Source organism: Vulpes lagopus, chromosome 13, assembly GCF_018345385.1.
Source record: "Vulpes lagopus strain Blue_001 chromosome 13, ASM1834538v1, whole genome shotgun sequence".
NCBI classification, from domain to species: Eukaryota; Metazoa; Chordata; class Mammalia; order Carnivora; family Canidae; genus Vulpes; species Vulpes lagopus.
In genome coordinates, this window is record NC_054836.1 from 21,762,185 (window position 1) to 21,777,021 (window position 14,837).

General features: G+C 52.3%; 1 protein-coding gene across 1 annotated transcript; it reads left to right on the top strand.

Moving 5' to 3' along the window:
• The first annotated feature begins 9,415 nt into the window (after nucleotides 1–9,415).
• On the top strand, nucleotides 9,416–13,858 carry DLX6 (distal-less homeobox 6). The gene is made up of 3 exons (XM_041728137.1): nucleotides 9,416–9,872; nucleotides 11,156–11,349; nucleotides 13,199–13,858. Exons 1-3 carry the CDS (start codon nucleotides 9,452–9,454, stop codon nucleotides 13,448–13,450), a joined length of 867 nt encoding a protein of 288 aa, XP_041584071.1. The 5' UTR covers nucleotides 9,416–9,451; the 3' UTR covers nucleotides 13,451–13,858.
• The last annotated feature ends 979 nt before the right edge of the window (nucleotides 13,859–14,837 follow it).

Here is a 14,837-nt window from a genome sequence, read left to right on the forward strand (position 1 = left end):
CCTGCCAGCCCCGGTCGGGACACGGAAGAGACAGCGCGCCCAGGACGCGCGAGTAACCCGAACCCGCCCGGGCAGGCGCGGCCCGCGCAGCTTTTGCAGTTGGAGACAATTCAGCAGACAGAAAAGTTAATCCCGCACTGATTTGTTTCCGGATCCCTCTGCAGGACGCCAGGTACCCCTATCAGCTGCTGCTACAGACACCTGCCTCCCTCCCCACCCTGGATCGCTGTGTCTGTCCCAGGAAAGGCAGTGAAAGACAGGCTGTCCCAGGAAAGGCGCTGGGTGCAGGATGGCCCCAACATCATTCAAGACAACATTTCATCTAGAAATTTAAAGTTCGCCTCCAAGAATTCCTGGCTAATATCTAGAACAACAGCAATGTTGATCCATAGCCATCCTAACAGCCTGTCCAAAACTGCTCCAACCAATCTCAAAGCTTCTCTACACCGTGAAGGACCCCCTCCCCCAAGGGGGTAGGTGTGTTCTCTATAACCTACCTGGGGGCACCTATCACTCGTGTAGCCCTCAGAGAAAAAGGGCCCTGTTTCCCTGCATGGGGGCGGGGAAGGTGCCTGCGCACGCTGCGTCCTTCTATTCAATACAGAATTAAGAGCAAGGTCCCTGTGGAATTCTCTTTTCCTAACTACTCTCCCAGGAACCCGCCAATTCTGGCGGGATTTGCTGGATTCTAGTAAAACTTGGCTCACAAGGGGTGGGGTGGGGTGTGATGGGGAGGAGGAGGCAGGGAGGCGCATCTCCTTTCTTCTAGATAATTGGGACCCAAGAAACGAGGGGGGGGTGGCTCGGTAGGGAGAGTTATTTACCCGCCCTCCACCTGAAATAAGCAAGACCAATAACGCGCCTCGCTTTTCGCCCTGTTTACTCCATCCCCATTCAGTGATTGGCAAAGCAGGCCCTGAAGGCAAAGGCAATAATTGCTCCGCTCTCTCCTTACTAGGGATGTGTGTAGGCATTTGAAGTGTACTAAAAATAAACGAAGGAGCGAGAAAATGAAAAGGGGACAGAGTGACAATTTGCGGCAATTAAAGCGTCTGCGCATGTTGCCGGAGGAGCAGGGACCCACAGCGGTTTTTGTTTTCTCAGGCCTGATGATGTGACTGACTCGTTAGGGAATTTTCGTCGCAGGTTTTGTGTGTGTGTGTGTGTGTGTGTGTGTGTGTGTGTGTGTGTGTGTGTACGCGTGCATTGGCAAGTCCGCGGGGTAAGGAGGAAACTGGGACCATTTCTGCGCCCCTGGGCATCGGGCGGTTCTCGGGGCTAGTGTGGGTCCAACCCCTTTAGCCCTTCCCCCCTCCACCCACTCGTCCCCCCACCCGCCTCCAGCAGGTCCCAAGTGGGAGCCTCCCCGTTAGCACTCGGCCGGCGGCCACCTCTTCTAGGAACTTTGGAGCAAGTTTTCAGCTCTAAGGTATCTAACCTTAAAGGGGAAAAGCTTAATAATACTAACGTTGATTTCACAACCACCGAGACGCACAGGGTAAGGGGTGAGAAGGATGGGAAAGGGGGGCGGCAAGCCAAATCAAAGCCTGGGAGACATTTTGACAGCGCGCTTGAAATATTACTCTTAATTTTTGGACGACTTTCAAGAAGTGCAAGGGGGATGGGGTGGGGGGTGAGTGGAAAGAACCGCAACTTTCTCCTGTCACTCCGGCGGCGTCCAAACAGGGAGGGCTCCAACCTCTGCCACCCGCAGGAACACGCAGTGGGAAATTGCTTCAAGATACAGCAGGGCTCTCTTCTTTCCCGGGACCCTACCTGAGCAGCTAACTTCGCAAGAGGGTGGGTAGGAATCGCGGGTGTCAAAAGCCAACAAAGCCTCGAAACTGGCGATCAGAAAGGTAACCGCAGGCCCTGCGCTCCGCCTAGGCCTTGGCTCAGGCCTCCGGGAATCCAGTCCAGACTGGCACCCCTTGTGGATCAGCTCCCCGCCCCCCCAACACGTCCCCCCTCCTCCATCCCACCCCAGTCTGGGCCCTCGGCAGGGGGAGGGGGCGACACTGTGCAGCCACCGCCAAAGTCCAGCTCAGGCTGGCTTCAATGAAAGCTGGCAAATCCAGCGAGTCTCGCAGAAATTTTCTTCGACCCTAATTCAATTTTAAAGCGGATTTTTACTATTAAAAACGCTGCCGAGCAACACATTGAATTAATCTGACTGTACGGTTTTAATTACAGTGAGGGTTTCTCTACAAATCTGTACAAGACAGTGGCTGGCTCTCGGAGGATCTCTGCCTCCTGAATTCCATTATCCGGCCGCACGTTCCCCGCAGACAGCGGCGCGTGGGAGCCAGCTGCGGGCGCGGGCGTTCCCGTCGCCCTGCGCTCCTGCCCGCCCTCCGGCTCCTGCCCTCCCCCGTCCTTTCTTTCACCCCAGCCCCAAAGAGTGCCCTGGACGCCTGCCTGTCTGTTTGGGACTGCTGTACTGAAACCCTGAAACACTATGCTCGCTTTTTAACTCTTGGGCCCAAGACCTTTGAGCCTCCAGAGGCTCGCTCTTAAAAGGGTTCATTTGTCGGGGGAGGGTGACCTCTTTTGTAATTTTTAAAGGGTCCTCCTCCTTCGACTTTGCAGCTGTTAGAGGGAGCAACGCGATGCCCCAGGTGTTTGAGGGGAAAGAAGGGCTAAGGGGTGGGGAGGATAAGGAGAAAAGTCTAGTAGAGAACAGAAGAGTGGGTGCTGGGTGTTTGAATCTAGCCATCCCCCAGCCCTGAGAGCCAAGAGGGCTGCTTTGATCAGACTTGGTTTTATTTGCTGTGCTACTAACATCCTGGGGGCAGTGATCTCTAGAGACCCCGATGGAGAAGAAAACGAAGAGAGGTACTCTCCAAATGAAGCAGATACATGCTCATTCTCTCTTGTTCAGTCTCTTGTATCTCTCTTCAACTCCCTTTTATGTTCCTTGCTTTCCTACTCTGTCTCCTTCTCCGCAAAGCATGTGGGAAGAAAAATGGCAAACTGGACACAACTCTCAGTATTTTCTTTCTTTCTTTCTTTCTTTCTTTCTTTCTTTCTTTCTTTCTTTCTTTCTTTCTTTCTTTTTTTTTTTTTTTTTACAACTCTCAGTATTTAAAGAAGCAAAGGCTTTGAGCTCTGTGGGGCAGGAAGCCTCACTTGACAGAGATGGGGGGGGTGGCATTTTCCCTCTCTGCACAAAATTACTGAAACCTACAGAAGAATACCATTTCATTCCCCTAGGTAGGATGGAGAGGGGGCTTTCTTTCTTCTAGATATGTGCAAAAAAAAAAAAAGGATTTGCTATGAACAAAAGAAAAGAGAAAGGAGACAGATGAGAGAATGGGTTCAAACAAACAAATAACCTTCTCACTTCTTCTAAGGGTTTTCCAATAGGTTGCCCCCCTAAGGAAAGTTTCACTAAAAATCTAATAAATAACCTTTCCCGTTACTGGGGTATTATGAAATAAAGGGGATAAGGAATGCCTATAAATAGGCATGAATATGAAAATCATAGAGCATGCATATATTGCAGGGGTAGTCAGGTACAACTTCTCTCTGATGAGAAATGGTTTTGATTTCTTTTTCTGTTGTAACAAGAGAACCATCTAAGAGTTCACATGATAGCAAGAGGATGTTTTCCCTCCCAGGTTTTCCTCAAGAGCTGTCCCAAGACTGGCTCTCCCTTCATGTTGAAGCTTTTGCTGTGACTTTGTTATGTTACTGCTGATGAAGGGATGAAGAAATTAAAGCAGAGGATGCTTCGAGGCATTTAGGAAGAGGCTTGGCCGGCTATATTAACTCCTTATTATCCTAAAAATAGTCTGCCATTTCCTGTTGATGCTTGTTCCCTGCCACTCTGGGGCTGCATTTATCCTCCAATGGTCAGGAGGTCCTAGTTTCCAGAGACTGGCTTGATTAAAGCTGACTTCTAACACCCTATCCCTTCCCCCTTTTGCCCTACTACATTTCCCAGCAGGGCAATATGGGGAAGGGGGGTGGTGAGCCTTGGTTTACCCAACAGGTTGAAAAAACAAATATACCAGTTATTTTGTTTTAATCTAAGTTTTTAAACATTATTGAGTTCTTTCTTTTTTCCTGGACTGAGAGAAAGAAGGGTGTCTGTGTATTAGGGAGTGGAGTCCTATGCTTAGTAAAAGAGGAGGGAGGGAGGGAGGGAAGGAAGGAAGGAAGGAAGGAAGGAAGGAAGGCAGGCTTCTGTATACAATCCCCCAAACTGGGGATGGTAGAAACATGTGTTGTTTTCCCCCTTGAATCTGTTGTAGGTCCAGCACATTGGCTCCCTCTGTTAAGAAAGCTTTGGATGCTCTCACAGTTTGGGAGTGGGGTCAGGGAGAGGCAAAGGTGTTGAATCTGAGGACCTGGTTGGTTATGCTTTCATAGCTTCCCCACAGAGCTCAAAGCCTTTGCTTCTTTAAATACTGAGAGTTGTGTCCAGTTTGCCAGCTTCAAAACCCCCAGGTTTGAAAAGACCTAGGGCAGGAGCATCTAGATTAGAACATGCTTAATTAATATTTCCAAATTGAACAGTCTAGAAAAAGTCTGTGAAGCTCCCAAAGGGCATGACCGGCCTGGGTGGGCCAGTGCTATCCTTGTTGGAGTGTCCCTAGCTCCCTGTTTTGGGGACCTTGGACTGGAGATATGAGGGGGATGTTGTTTCCAGACTTTAGTGAGCTTCTTCTGGGTGTCAACAGGGCCTGCTTTTAAGCTGGATTTTTGGGAGCCTGGGAGGGGAGGGGTTTTATACGGGCATTATGTTTTATAACTAGAGAAAATAATGCCATGGTCTTAGTGCTTTCTTTCATAGTCTGAGACTTTTGCCTACCTCTGAACATACCATCACTGACTTGGGCTAAGGAAGAGAAATGGGCAGCTCTCTGGTTCCACTCCCAAGCTTTCCCAGGTGTGTGTGTTGGGGGGAGGGGGACAGAGTGCCTGGGTTTCCAGGATATCAAGCACCCTTTCCCTACACAAGTACACAAACAGAATTTTACATTGAATGGGGCAAAGACTAGCAGGAATTTTTTTTTTTCACCAATGTCTCTGCTTGAGAAGGGGGTTCTTAGCATGGCTATGTAAATCAATACCGAGTTATTTCTTTGAATTCAAAGGCTATTTATTGAGGTCTAATTTCCTTAGAATTAACGTGATAACTGAGCCCAACTTAGCAACCAAACCCAACCAGGCCCTTCGGGGTTGAATGCACTTCTACAGGGCACCAGAGACTGCACACCTTCCTCTGCACCCACCCCATTCCCTGGCCAAAGGGAGTGGGCTAACCCCCCTCCATAGCTAAAACGTAAGGGGACTTTCCGTCTCAAAGGTCCCATTCCTCCCAGAGCGGCCTTGAGCTCCTTGACCTACCGGCGGTCCTATATTGACAATCGTAATCTTTCTCTAAATAACGTTGACAGCTAGAATACAAGCCCCCAAACCTCGACACCTTTAAAAGCAAAAGGCGGTCTAGGCCTCAAAGTCTGCCTTCTAAAACTTCTTAGTGAATTAGACCCTCACCTATTACAGGATCTTAAAGAGCCTTTGGCCTGCTACTCCTCCAGATTGCCGGCTTTCCTTCTATTTTGAATGATAAAGACCGAGCGGGACTCGCCTGCCCTCCTCCTCCCACCCCCAAGGGCTGGCCAGGGATCCCTGCCCGCAAAACAAAGAGGTAGAAGCCGCGCCGCCCGGCGGGCACAGGGGCCTGGAGCCTCTGGGGCAGGCGCGCGCCTTCGCGGGAGGCCCTGCAGAGTCCGAGAGTTCCTGCGTCTCAGGAGGGCCGGAGGTGCGCTCCGCCCTAGAACGCACTCGGGGTGACCGGCCTCGGCTCGTTACCGCCGCCCACGACACGGGGCGAAGGACTCGGCAGCCGGGGTGCAGGGTTCGGCCGGACAGAAACGGCCGCGGGGAGCTGCCCCTGCGGGAGCCAGCCATTGCGCACCCGAATCCTCGAGCGGAGGCCGGTGGCAGAGGCCACACGTGGCAGCCACCAGCTGCGCGCCACCTTGGCAACCGTGTGGGGCCGGGCTAGCTCTCCGGCTGGCTCTTCCTAGCACTGGCCAGAAAGCCGGACGCCCAAGCGGCGGGGCATTCTATCCCGCACACTCGCACCGGGACCTGCACCAAGGAGCCCTGGTCCGCTCCGCTTCCCAGCCCCTGACTGCCGGAGCTCAATCCGGTGCTCAGCAGGACCCTTCCCATTGGCGGCAACTGCTACTCCGGTGTAGCTGCCCACTTGCTCGTCTGGAACACAGTGCTGGGCTTTTATCCTCTAATGGGGGTGGGATGAGCTACAACCCCGACAATTTCAGCCCTCCAGGCTTCCTTGGGAATTAACAAGGGGGGAAGAAACCCTTTGCAAATAGGGGCTGCTGAGCCCTGGATCGGGTGTTCAGTGCGGGGACTTTCTCGGGTCCCGCCACGACCCGACCCGCTCCGGGTGCGGCCAGAGTTGGGGAAGCCAGCGAGGAAAGCGGTGCACCTGCGAGCATAAAGAGAGAAACAGAGACGAGCAAGGGGTTGGGGGGCGGGGGGGAGAGAAACGCCTTCACCGCGTTAACAGCAAGCTGCAGGGTATAAAGCAATAAAACTGCCACGTCTACCTGCTGGCTTTGAGGACATTACCAACAAGCTCGGCTCGAAGCCCGGGTGCACCGAGAGCCCACCGGGGAAGGGGGGGTGCTTTTCTTTTCCTGACCTCTCCTCTGCCCCCCCCCATATACACACCCTACACACATCTCCCCCTTACCCAGACCACCTTTCATTTTCCTTGAAGCTTTTTTTGTTGTTGTTTTAATTCACTGCCGATTTGTAAACGCGTGGATCGGGTTACTGGCTCGCGTGTTAAAGTGCACCTCTTGTTAAAAGAAGGGGAACAAGGCACGCCACTTAAAAATGAATTCAGAGTTACTGAACCGGCTCCCGAGGCTCAAGAAGTTAAGCTCGGCGGGCTGGGGATGGGGGGGTGGGGGTGGGGGGGAGAGAGTAAAACGCTGCTGCCCTGCTGCCCTGCGAACCCTGGAGAAAACCCATGGGCAGCGAGCTTCAGGTATGTGATAAGATGGAGGAAGGAAGGAAAGAAAAAGAAAAAGGCAAACTAGCCTGGCGACGCCCGGAGACCCCGGGCTGGGAGCCGCGTAAATCAATTAACAAAAGCCGCCACTGCCGAGCTCCGCACAGCCTGTAAACGGAGTCGGAGCTGACACTTCTGCAGCCACCTCTCCTGGAGTTAGAGGCGAGCGGAACCGACACATTGTCAATTTCTCGGGTCCCCTAGGTCGCATAACTTATGGAGTCCAAGCGAACGGGATGCATAGAAGTCCCAGTAGTCTTCCCAAAGAAAGACCCAGACTTGTCCCTGCAACCTCTAGCCACGTTGACCTGAAGACGTTAGATTGTACATGTGTCCGTGTGGTCAAAGGCTCGCGGCTCGGGTCCGGTCGCGGACTGAACGCTGGCGCCGAGCCCGCGGGGGTCTGCATACAGCGCCCACCCAGCCCCGACCCAGTGTCGGTGCGGACGTCCTGCGCCTCCCCGCAGTCCCGGGCCCCGACTCCTGGCGCCTCCCGGCCTGCCCTCTTCCGCACCCGCTCCCGGGTCCGGCTCTCCTACCTGGTGGCCGGGCCTGAGCTGCGCTCCGGGACTCCGTGCGGTCTCCGCTCGGCTGCCTGGATCTGAGTGGGTCTGGAGACTAGAGGGAGAAAGGCTAGATCCGCAGCCCTGGGCTGCTCTGAACTTCATGTCTTTCCCCAGTCCATCTTTGAAAGAGAAGTGGTTCTACCACCTGGATGTGCGGATATAAATCCCCTTGCAAATAATAAATGGATTAATAATAACAAGGTATGAAGTTCTTTTTATAGAAAAAAAGGAGAGAATTGAAACTAAATGCGGCAGTTAGACAACCATTTTGATAAGAGGATAATTGAGGCGACACTGGTGTATAATTAGAGGATAATTTATGCTATATCCACTTTTATTCCACCTCCCAAAATAAACCCAGTCCATAATCATTACAGGCAAATTGTTCTGAATTTTATAGCAGCAATTTGAACAAAGTACTGCAGTTAATCATGGGAGATTTTTGTGTATTCCTGATTAGAACTCTAATTGCCTCCTTCCAGAAAGTAAAAATAACTGTAAAACGACTCTATTTTTATCATTAACAATGTTGACAATAAAATAAAATCAATTGGAATTGTAATCGAGAGACAAATTTAGGACGAAGGCACTTTTACTTGGGTAGTTTATATTGTAATCAAGATTTGCCAAACCACTAACCGCATGTATCATTTGCATATATTTGAAAGCATTACAGTAGCTTCTGTTTTCAATAGGAAAAAATGCATTACTGTCAGTCCTCCAACAATTCGCTTTCAGAACAGGCTGCTGCGTTCTGGGGCGGGGGGGAGGATATTCTCCCCCTTTCTTGTTCAATATAGAGGAACTACGGCCTGAAACGGCAAAGAAACCTCTCCAAAACAGGATCTGATTTTTCTTTTTCTTCTCCCCCCTCCGAGAGATGGGGCCCAGGTGTGGGGGGTCTTCTTCCCTCTGTGGTTTCAATAAAGTGCGACCAGAAAAATACACGGTGACAGGGCGCTCCCGCGGGACCACAGTGGGACTGAGAAGGGGGTGTGTGGCGAGGAGGTCAAGGGAGGGGGGGCTCGCTTTAAATGCAGAGGGCACTGCTTCTGAGAACAGGCAGCCCGCTGGGGTGCAAGGGGACTGAGAGCGAGCGGCCTCGGGCCAGGCTGTTCCAGGGCTGCGGCACTGGCAACTGAGGCTCCGGGTTCGGGGGCGCGAGCTGCCGCGGGAGGCGTCGGCGGCCCGCCGGGCGGAGGGACCTCCCTCCCCGCAGCCCCGTGCGCGGAGCCGCGCGGCCCCCGGCTGCAGCTCCGGGCTGGGATTGGAGTTGCCGGAGGTAGGCGAAGAACTCGGCGAGCGGCGCACACACCAGTAGAAGCCGTGCGCCTGTGACGTCAGGGGGCGACTGACCAATGGGGAGGCGCTGCCCTTTGGAGACAAACCATTCGACTCGTGGCGTCTGCATCAAGTCTGAAAGCAGACGCGCAACTTTCGCAGAATCCACCTTAAAATCTCTGCCTTAAACTGCACCAGCCCCCAAAAAATCCAAGGGGGGAAAGAAGGGGGGGAGAGCAGATTCCCCCCTCCCCCCTCTCCTCTCCCATCCCTCCCCCTTCCTCCTCCCTTTGAGTTAACAAGGCCCTGCTCACTATATCTCTTTATATTAAAAAATATATATATTAGAGAAGAGCGAGGGAGAAGGAGAACCACCTCCACCCCCTCTTTTTAAATTTTTTTTTATTTTCTTTTTTTTTTAATTTTTTTTTTTTGCAAGAATCCCAAGAGCTAAGGTGGCTGCAGAGGGGAGAGCGGCGCGAGCCAAGTGGGGGGAGGGTGGAGGAAACCCGGGAGAAGGCTTTCTCCAGCCCCCAAAGTTTTGATGATGACCATGACTACGATGGCTGACGGCTTGGAAGGCCAGGACTCGTCCAAATCCGCCTTCATGGAGTTCGGGCAGCAACAGCAGCAGCAACAGCAGCAGCAGCAGCAGCAGCAGCAACAGCAGCCGCCGCCGCCGCCGCCGCCACAGCCGCACTCGCAGCAGAGCTCCCCGGCCATGGCAGGCGCGCATTACCCTCTGCACTGCCTGCACTCGGCGGCGGCGGCGGCGGCGGCCGGCTCGCACCACCACCACCACCAGCACCACCACCACGGCTCGCCCTACGCGTCGGGCGGCGGCAACTCCTACAACCACCGCTCGCTCGCCGCCTACCCCTACATGAGCCACTCGCAGCACAGCCCTTACCTCCAATCCTACCACAACAGCAGCGCGGCCGCCCAGACGCGAGGGGACGACACAGGTGAGAGGCCGCTGGGGCAGCTCGCTTCTCCCGCCTCCCGCCTCCCGGCTGCCCCCCACCCCGCCCGCCCCGCTCACTTCCTCCACGCCGGGGCCTCCGCCGGCCCCCTCCCCCAGGCGGCCCGGCGCGCCCCCGGCCGGGCCTCGTGCGCGCCCGCTCGCCTGGCGCCTGCCTGCCGGCCTCGCCCAGCCCGGCCCCTTCGCGCCGCCGCGGACCCCCGGCTCCCCCGCGGCGCGGCCCGCCTCGCTCCCCGGTCCCCGCGCGCCGCTCGAGCCGCGCTTCCCGCTCCGCGCTGGCTCGGCGCTGCGAGTCGGTCCGCACGGCGCGCTCTGGCTCGCTGGGTCCGCGCGCCCTTTGCCGCCCCCCTCCCCTCCGGGCTGTGACCGGCGTTTGGCAGGACTGGGGACCTTTCTGGGCCGGAACTGGGGAGCGTGATTTGCTCCCCAACCCAGTCTGGGCAGCCAGTGGCCTACTTCGCGGGTGGCGCCCGGTGCGCTTCGGTGACCCGAAGGGAAGCTGACGTTGCCTCTAGCTCTGGTTAAGCTGGTGACCATCGGGCTCTTTCCCTGCGAGCTTTTAGAGGTCCCCTACCCGCCCCCCCACCGCTAACCAGGCCCCCCCCCTCTGGGTTTTCGATACGAGGTTGGCTGCGCCTTTGTTCCGAGAGGCGAAGCAGACGGCCTCGGGCGGACGGTGCTCGGCCCCCGAGGGGCTCAAAGTTGCCAGGCGATGCTCAGCCGGTTCCGGAGCTGGGCTGAGCGGCTGGTGGGGTTTTGTTTGGGGTTTCGGTCCCTCTCAGCAGAATCCTTTCGAACACGCCGAGGGGCTTGATGCACCGGGCTTGGAGTTAGTGACCTCGAGTCAGCTGGCCGCATCAACACCAGGGTGGCTCAAGCACAGCCTCAGACACCGTAGAGCCAAGCCAGGCCGTGGGCCCCCCGCTCCGCGGCGAGAGCAGTCGCCCCGCAGCGCCGCGCGCCGCCGAGAGCGGCCGGCGCCGCCTCCGCTGCTGCAGAGCTAGGCTGTTTGCCCGGGGGTCCAGGGCGCTGCCGCCGTCCAGCCCCAGCACGTATTTAGGGCCAGAGTTAGGGTCAGGAAGAAGCTTTCGCACCCACGGGAAGCACCGGGGCACCGTGAACCCAGAGAGGTCAGGGTGGCGTGGGGATGCCTTGAAGAAATCCTTTCTGGGCTTTGGGGAGACCCGGCGCAGCCCAGGCCAAGCTCAGGGAGGCTGAGGCAGTGGCCTCACGGGTGACTGCTCCTCTGTATTTTTTTGCTTGCAGATCAACAAAAAACCACAGTGATTGAAAACGGGGAAATCAGGTTCAATGGAAAAGGGAAAAAGATTCGGAAGCCTCGGACCATTTATTCCAGCCTGCAGCTCCAGGCTTTAAACCATCGCTTTCAGCAAACTCAGTACCTGGCCCTTCCCGAGAGAGCTGAACTGGCAGCTTCCTTAGGACTGACACAAACACAGGTAATTCCCGAGAAGCCCAGGTATCCCTGAAATGCTGACCCTGCCTACAGATCGGGCAGGGAGCACATCAGGAGGAATTCTGGGCCTAGTCAACTAAGGATGGAAGGAGCTTAATGACAAATGCCTTTGCTTCATTACACACTTTCCCCGGACAACACAGTTTGGAATAAATGACCTGGTATTCAATGCTGGATTGGATTTGCACATCCTCCCAACCCTCGGCGACCCCACCCCAGCCCAGTGTCCTTTGGTGACCAAACTCATAAATTGATCAAGTCCTATTCCAGAGCAGAATAGCATGGACGAGAACAAACATGTAGGAGAGAAAGATGTTCAGGGCAGGAGACAGATTATGACCTATGTTTCTTAATGATCCATTTGTGGATCCTGGGACATAATAAGGATTTCAATTCATTGACATAGAATTATGAGATGAAGGGGGGGGGCAAACAGATGGATATAGGCTCCAAGAGGATTTAGTATAGGGAACAAGGTGCAAACTACCCATCACAGGATAGGTGAGGTGGGTTTTTCTGAAGATTGCCCTAAGCTCAAGGTTTAAATCATCCTGGGTGACTGGCTGGTGCAGGCTGAGGTACCTCCCTGGAGTACAGGACTTGGGAGCAATGGCAGAATTGGAGATCAAAGAGGAATGCTCACCAAATTACAGCAGGTGAAGCCTCAGTTAAGTACAGTTGCCGAAGTTCTCCTGTCCTACTAATTTGAAAGACATATGGGGCGTTTTAGACTTCACAGGAAGGGGCTTAAGTAGGTATATTAGGACCCTGGTCATAAAGCCCTACTGCAATCCACCTGTGGTTTTTGTCCTTGTCAATTAACTTAGCTGCATGGGGTAGTAGGCCTCATGTGAGGTAGGTGATCTTCAGCATGGGGACTCCAGGGTTTATGAGACTCTTGCTGGTGAGTGATTGTGTGGTGCCTTAGAACAGATGCCCTGTAAGCTCTTCTTTTCAATTCAGCCTGCTTTCTCTTGCCATATATGCACTGAAAATATTTGGAGTTTGAGATGAACGGATCCTTGTTACTCAGTAACTTGTATTTCTCTTGGAAAATCAGATTCCTATGGCTAAGGAATTTTAAAGGGAAAAGAAGTGGCACCATAGAATTTCTTTCTTCAAATAAAGTAGATTTGGGACGTTAGCTGAGATACGCTTCCGTCCCAGAGTCCTGATTCACATTTAATTTTCAGGAGCCCGATGACTTTTAGCGACCGCACTAACAATCATGTCATGATTACTGACCACAATTTGACTAAGCACCTTACAAAGTAGGGAACTAGGGAGGCACCGTCCCTATTCCTTACAGGATTATGAGGATATATTTACTTCAGGAAAAAGATGCTCCATGCACGTGCAATATCTGCAGAGGTATATTCAAGGCATTTGGGTACAAATGTACAGGCTTCCATCTGCTCACTGTACATGCATAGAGATGCCAGGTTTGGGGGGTAGTAAATACAAAAACAGACTATCAGAAGAAGTGTGTTCAGTTGGCTTTCATCTGAAAAGTTCTCAGTTTAAAAATCCTCCTTTAGACTCTAAACCTGGCTATCTTATTCGCCTTCATTCTTCTTTAAGCTGCTGTTTTAAACCTAGGCTTGCATCCAACTGAAGAAAGAGTTAGAGTGACTTTAGGTATCTAGACCAGATACCTGGTAAATTGGGGCGGGGTGGGAGAAAGGAGGCCAGGAAGAGGTGGAGGAAGGCGGGGACTTGGCGTTTGCGGTTTTGTTTGTTTTGTTTTTTGGATATTGCTCCCAAAGCCTCGAAGAGAGGCACTGGTCCGAGGTTTTCCCGCGCCTAATGCTCGCTGCTGCATTTCGTTCCAGGTGAAGATATGGTTTCAGAACAAACGCTCTAAGTTTAAGAAATTACTGAAGCAGGGCAGTAACCCGCATGAGAGTGACCCTCTCCCGGGCTCAGCGGCCCTGTCGCCGCGCTCACCGGCGCTGCCTCCAGTGTGGGACGTTTCTGCCTCAGCCAAGGGGGTCAGTATGCCCCCCAACAGCTACATGCCCGGCTATTCGCATTGGTACTCCTCTCCACACCAGGACACGATGCAGAGACCACAGATGATGTGAGTTGTCTGAGGGAAATTGATACCCTAGGGAAACGTCTGAACAAGGCAAGGAGGATCCAGGACCTGCTTGCATCTGCCAAACCCAGCCAAAGGGACAGGCTCGGGAGAACTCTTCTGTGTAGCAAGACAGTCTGGGTGCTTGCTCACACTCTTGCTCTCTCTCACTCTCTCTCTGTTTCTCTTCTCTCCTCCTCTCCTTTTCTTTTTTTCCTTTCCTTTCCTCATCTGCTTTTTCCCTTGAGCAGCCTCAGTAACTGATCTTGCATTTTAGGGAGAGAGAGAGACAGAGACAGACTGGTTTCTGTGCCAGCGCTCCTGAAACCCCTCACTGCAAGACATTTTCCCTTACCCTTTGGGATCCAGGCTCTGAGCCTCCTCTTCTCTTTGGGAGTATCCATCAAAACGACTTTTTTTTAAACAGACATTTCCCCCACCAGAAGAATCTGTGCAAACATGGCAGCGTTTTTACTTGTTTAATGAGCTTAAGACATTACATGATGAAAAAGAAGCATTTCAGGCTCCTGCATTTTTATTTACCAATCCCAGACTGACAAAAAAAAAAAAAAAAAGAAAGAAAGAAAGAAAGAAAGAAAGAAAGAAAAAGGAAAAGAAAAAGAAAGGAGAAAGCAAGAAAAAGAAAAAATCCTCACATAACAGCCCTCCTCTAAAGAAAAAGGAAAAATCGGCTGTAAGATTGGAACATTGCCACAAAGGGAACGCTGCATGTGTTATCAAAATGCAATGAGCAAGAATGATGATGCTTTTTTAAAAAAAACAAAAACAAAAACAAAAAACAACAAAACAAAACCACTCTTTCTCCACCCCACCCCACCCCCAAACCCTGAACTGGAATCAGGAAAGACAGAGGAAACAACCAAAATCACCATTCTATTGCTTTGATACCTTTACTAGGTGAATTGGTGGCATTCACTAAGCTAATAGGGACGTTTATATTGAGAAACATTTCTGTATATATTGTTGAATTTTAGTTGTACATATACTTTGTATGGTTTTGTCTTCTTTCATATATGGAGTAAAAGCCACAAAACGCTGGGAGTGTCCTGTATATTTCTGTGTGTCTCTATCTCACCACCCCCTCCTCCTTCCCTCCCAGTATATTTTCTATCACTCTTAAAAGAATTCCTATTTCCTAATATGGGAAGCCCTATATATAAACATCAAGTGCCTGCAAAAGATGTCAGTTTGCAGCACTAGCCTTTGTCTAAAGTACTTTAATATTAAAGTACTCTCAGCTCCCTTTATGCATTATATTTTTATTATAATTTCTACACATTTATTTATTTTTTAAAACAACATTAGAATGATCTATCCCCAGGTTAACCTCTAGACATCCAGTAGTTTCCAGTGCTGAAACTGAGTGTTCTCCT

Bases quoted from the DNA above. Each gene is read 5' to 3' on its own strand.
- DLX6 (XM_041728137.1), top strand. From the start codon at position 9,452: ATGATGACCATGACTACGATGGCTGACGGCTTGGAAGGCCAGGACTCG. The intron at 9,873-11,155 runs GTGAGAGGCCGC...TTTTGCTTGCAG, and splicing joins GACGCGAGGGGACGACACAG to ATCAACAAAAAACCACAGTG. The intron at 11,350-13,198 runs GTAATTCCCGAG...ATTTCGTTCCAG, and splicing joins TAGGACTGACACAAACACAG to GTGAAGATATGGTTTCAGAA.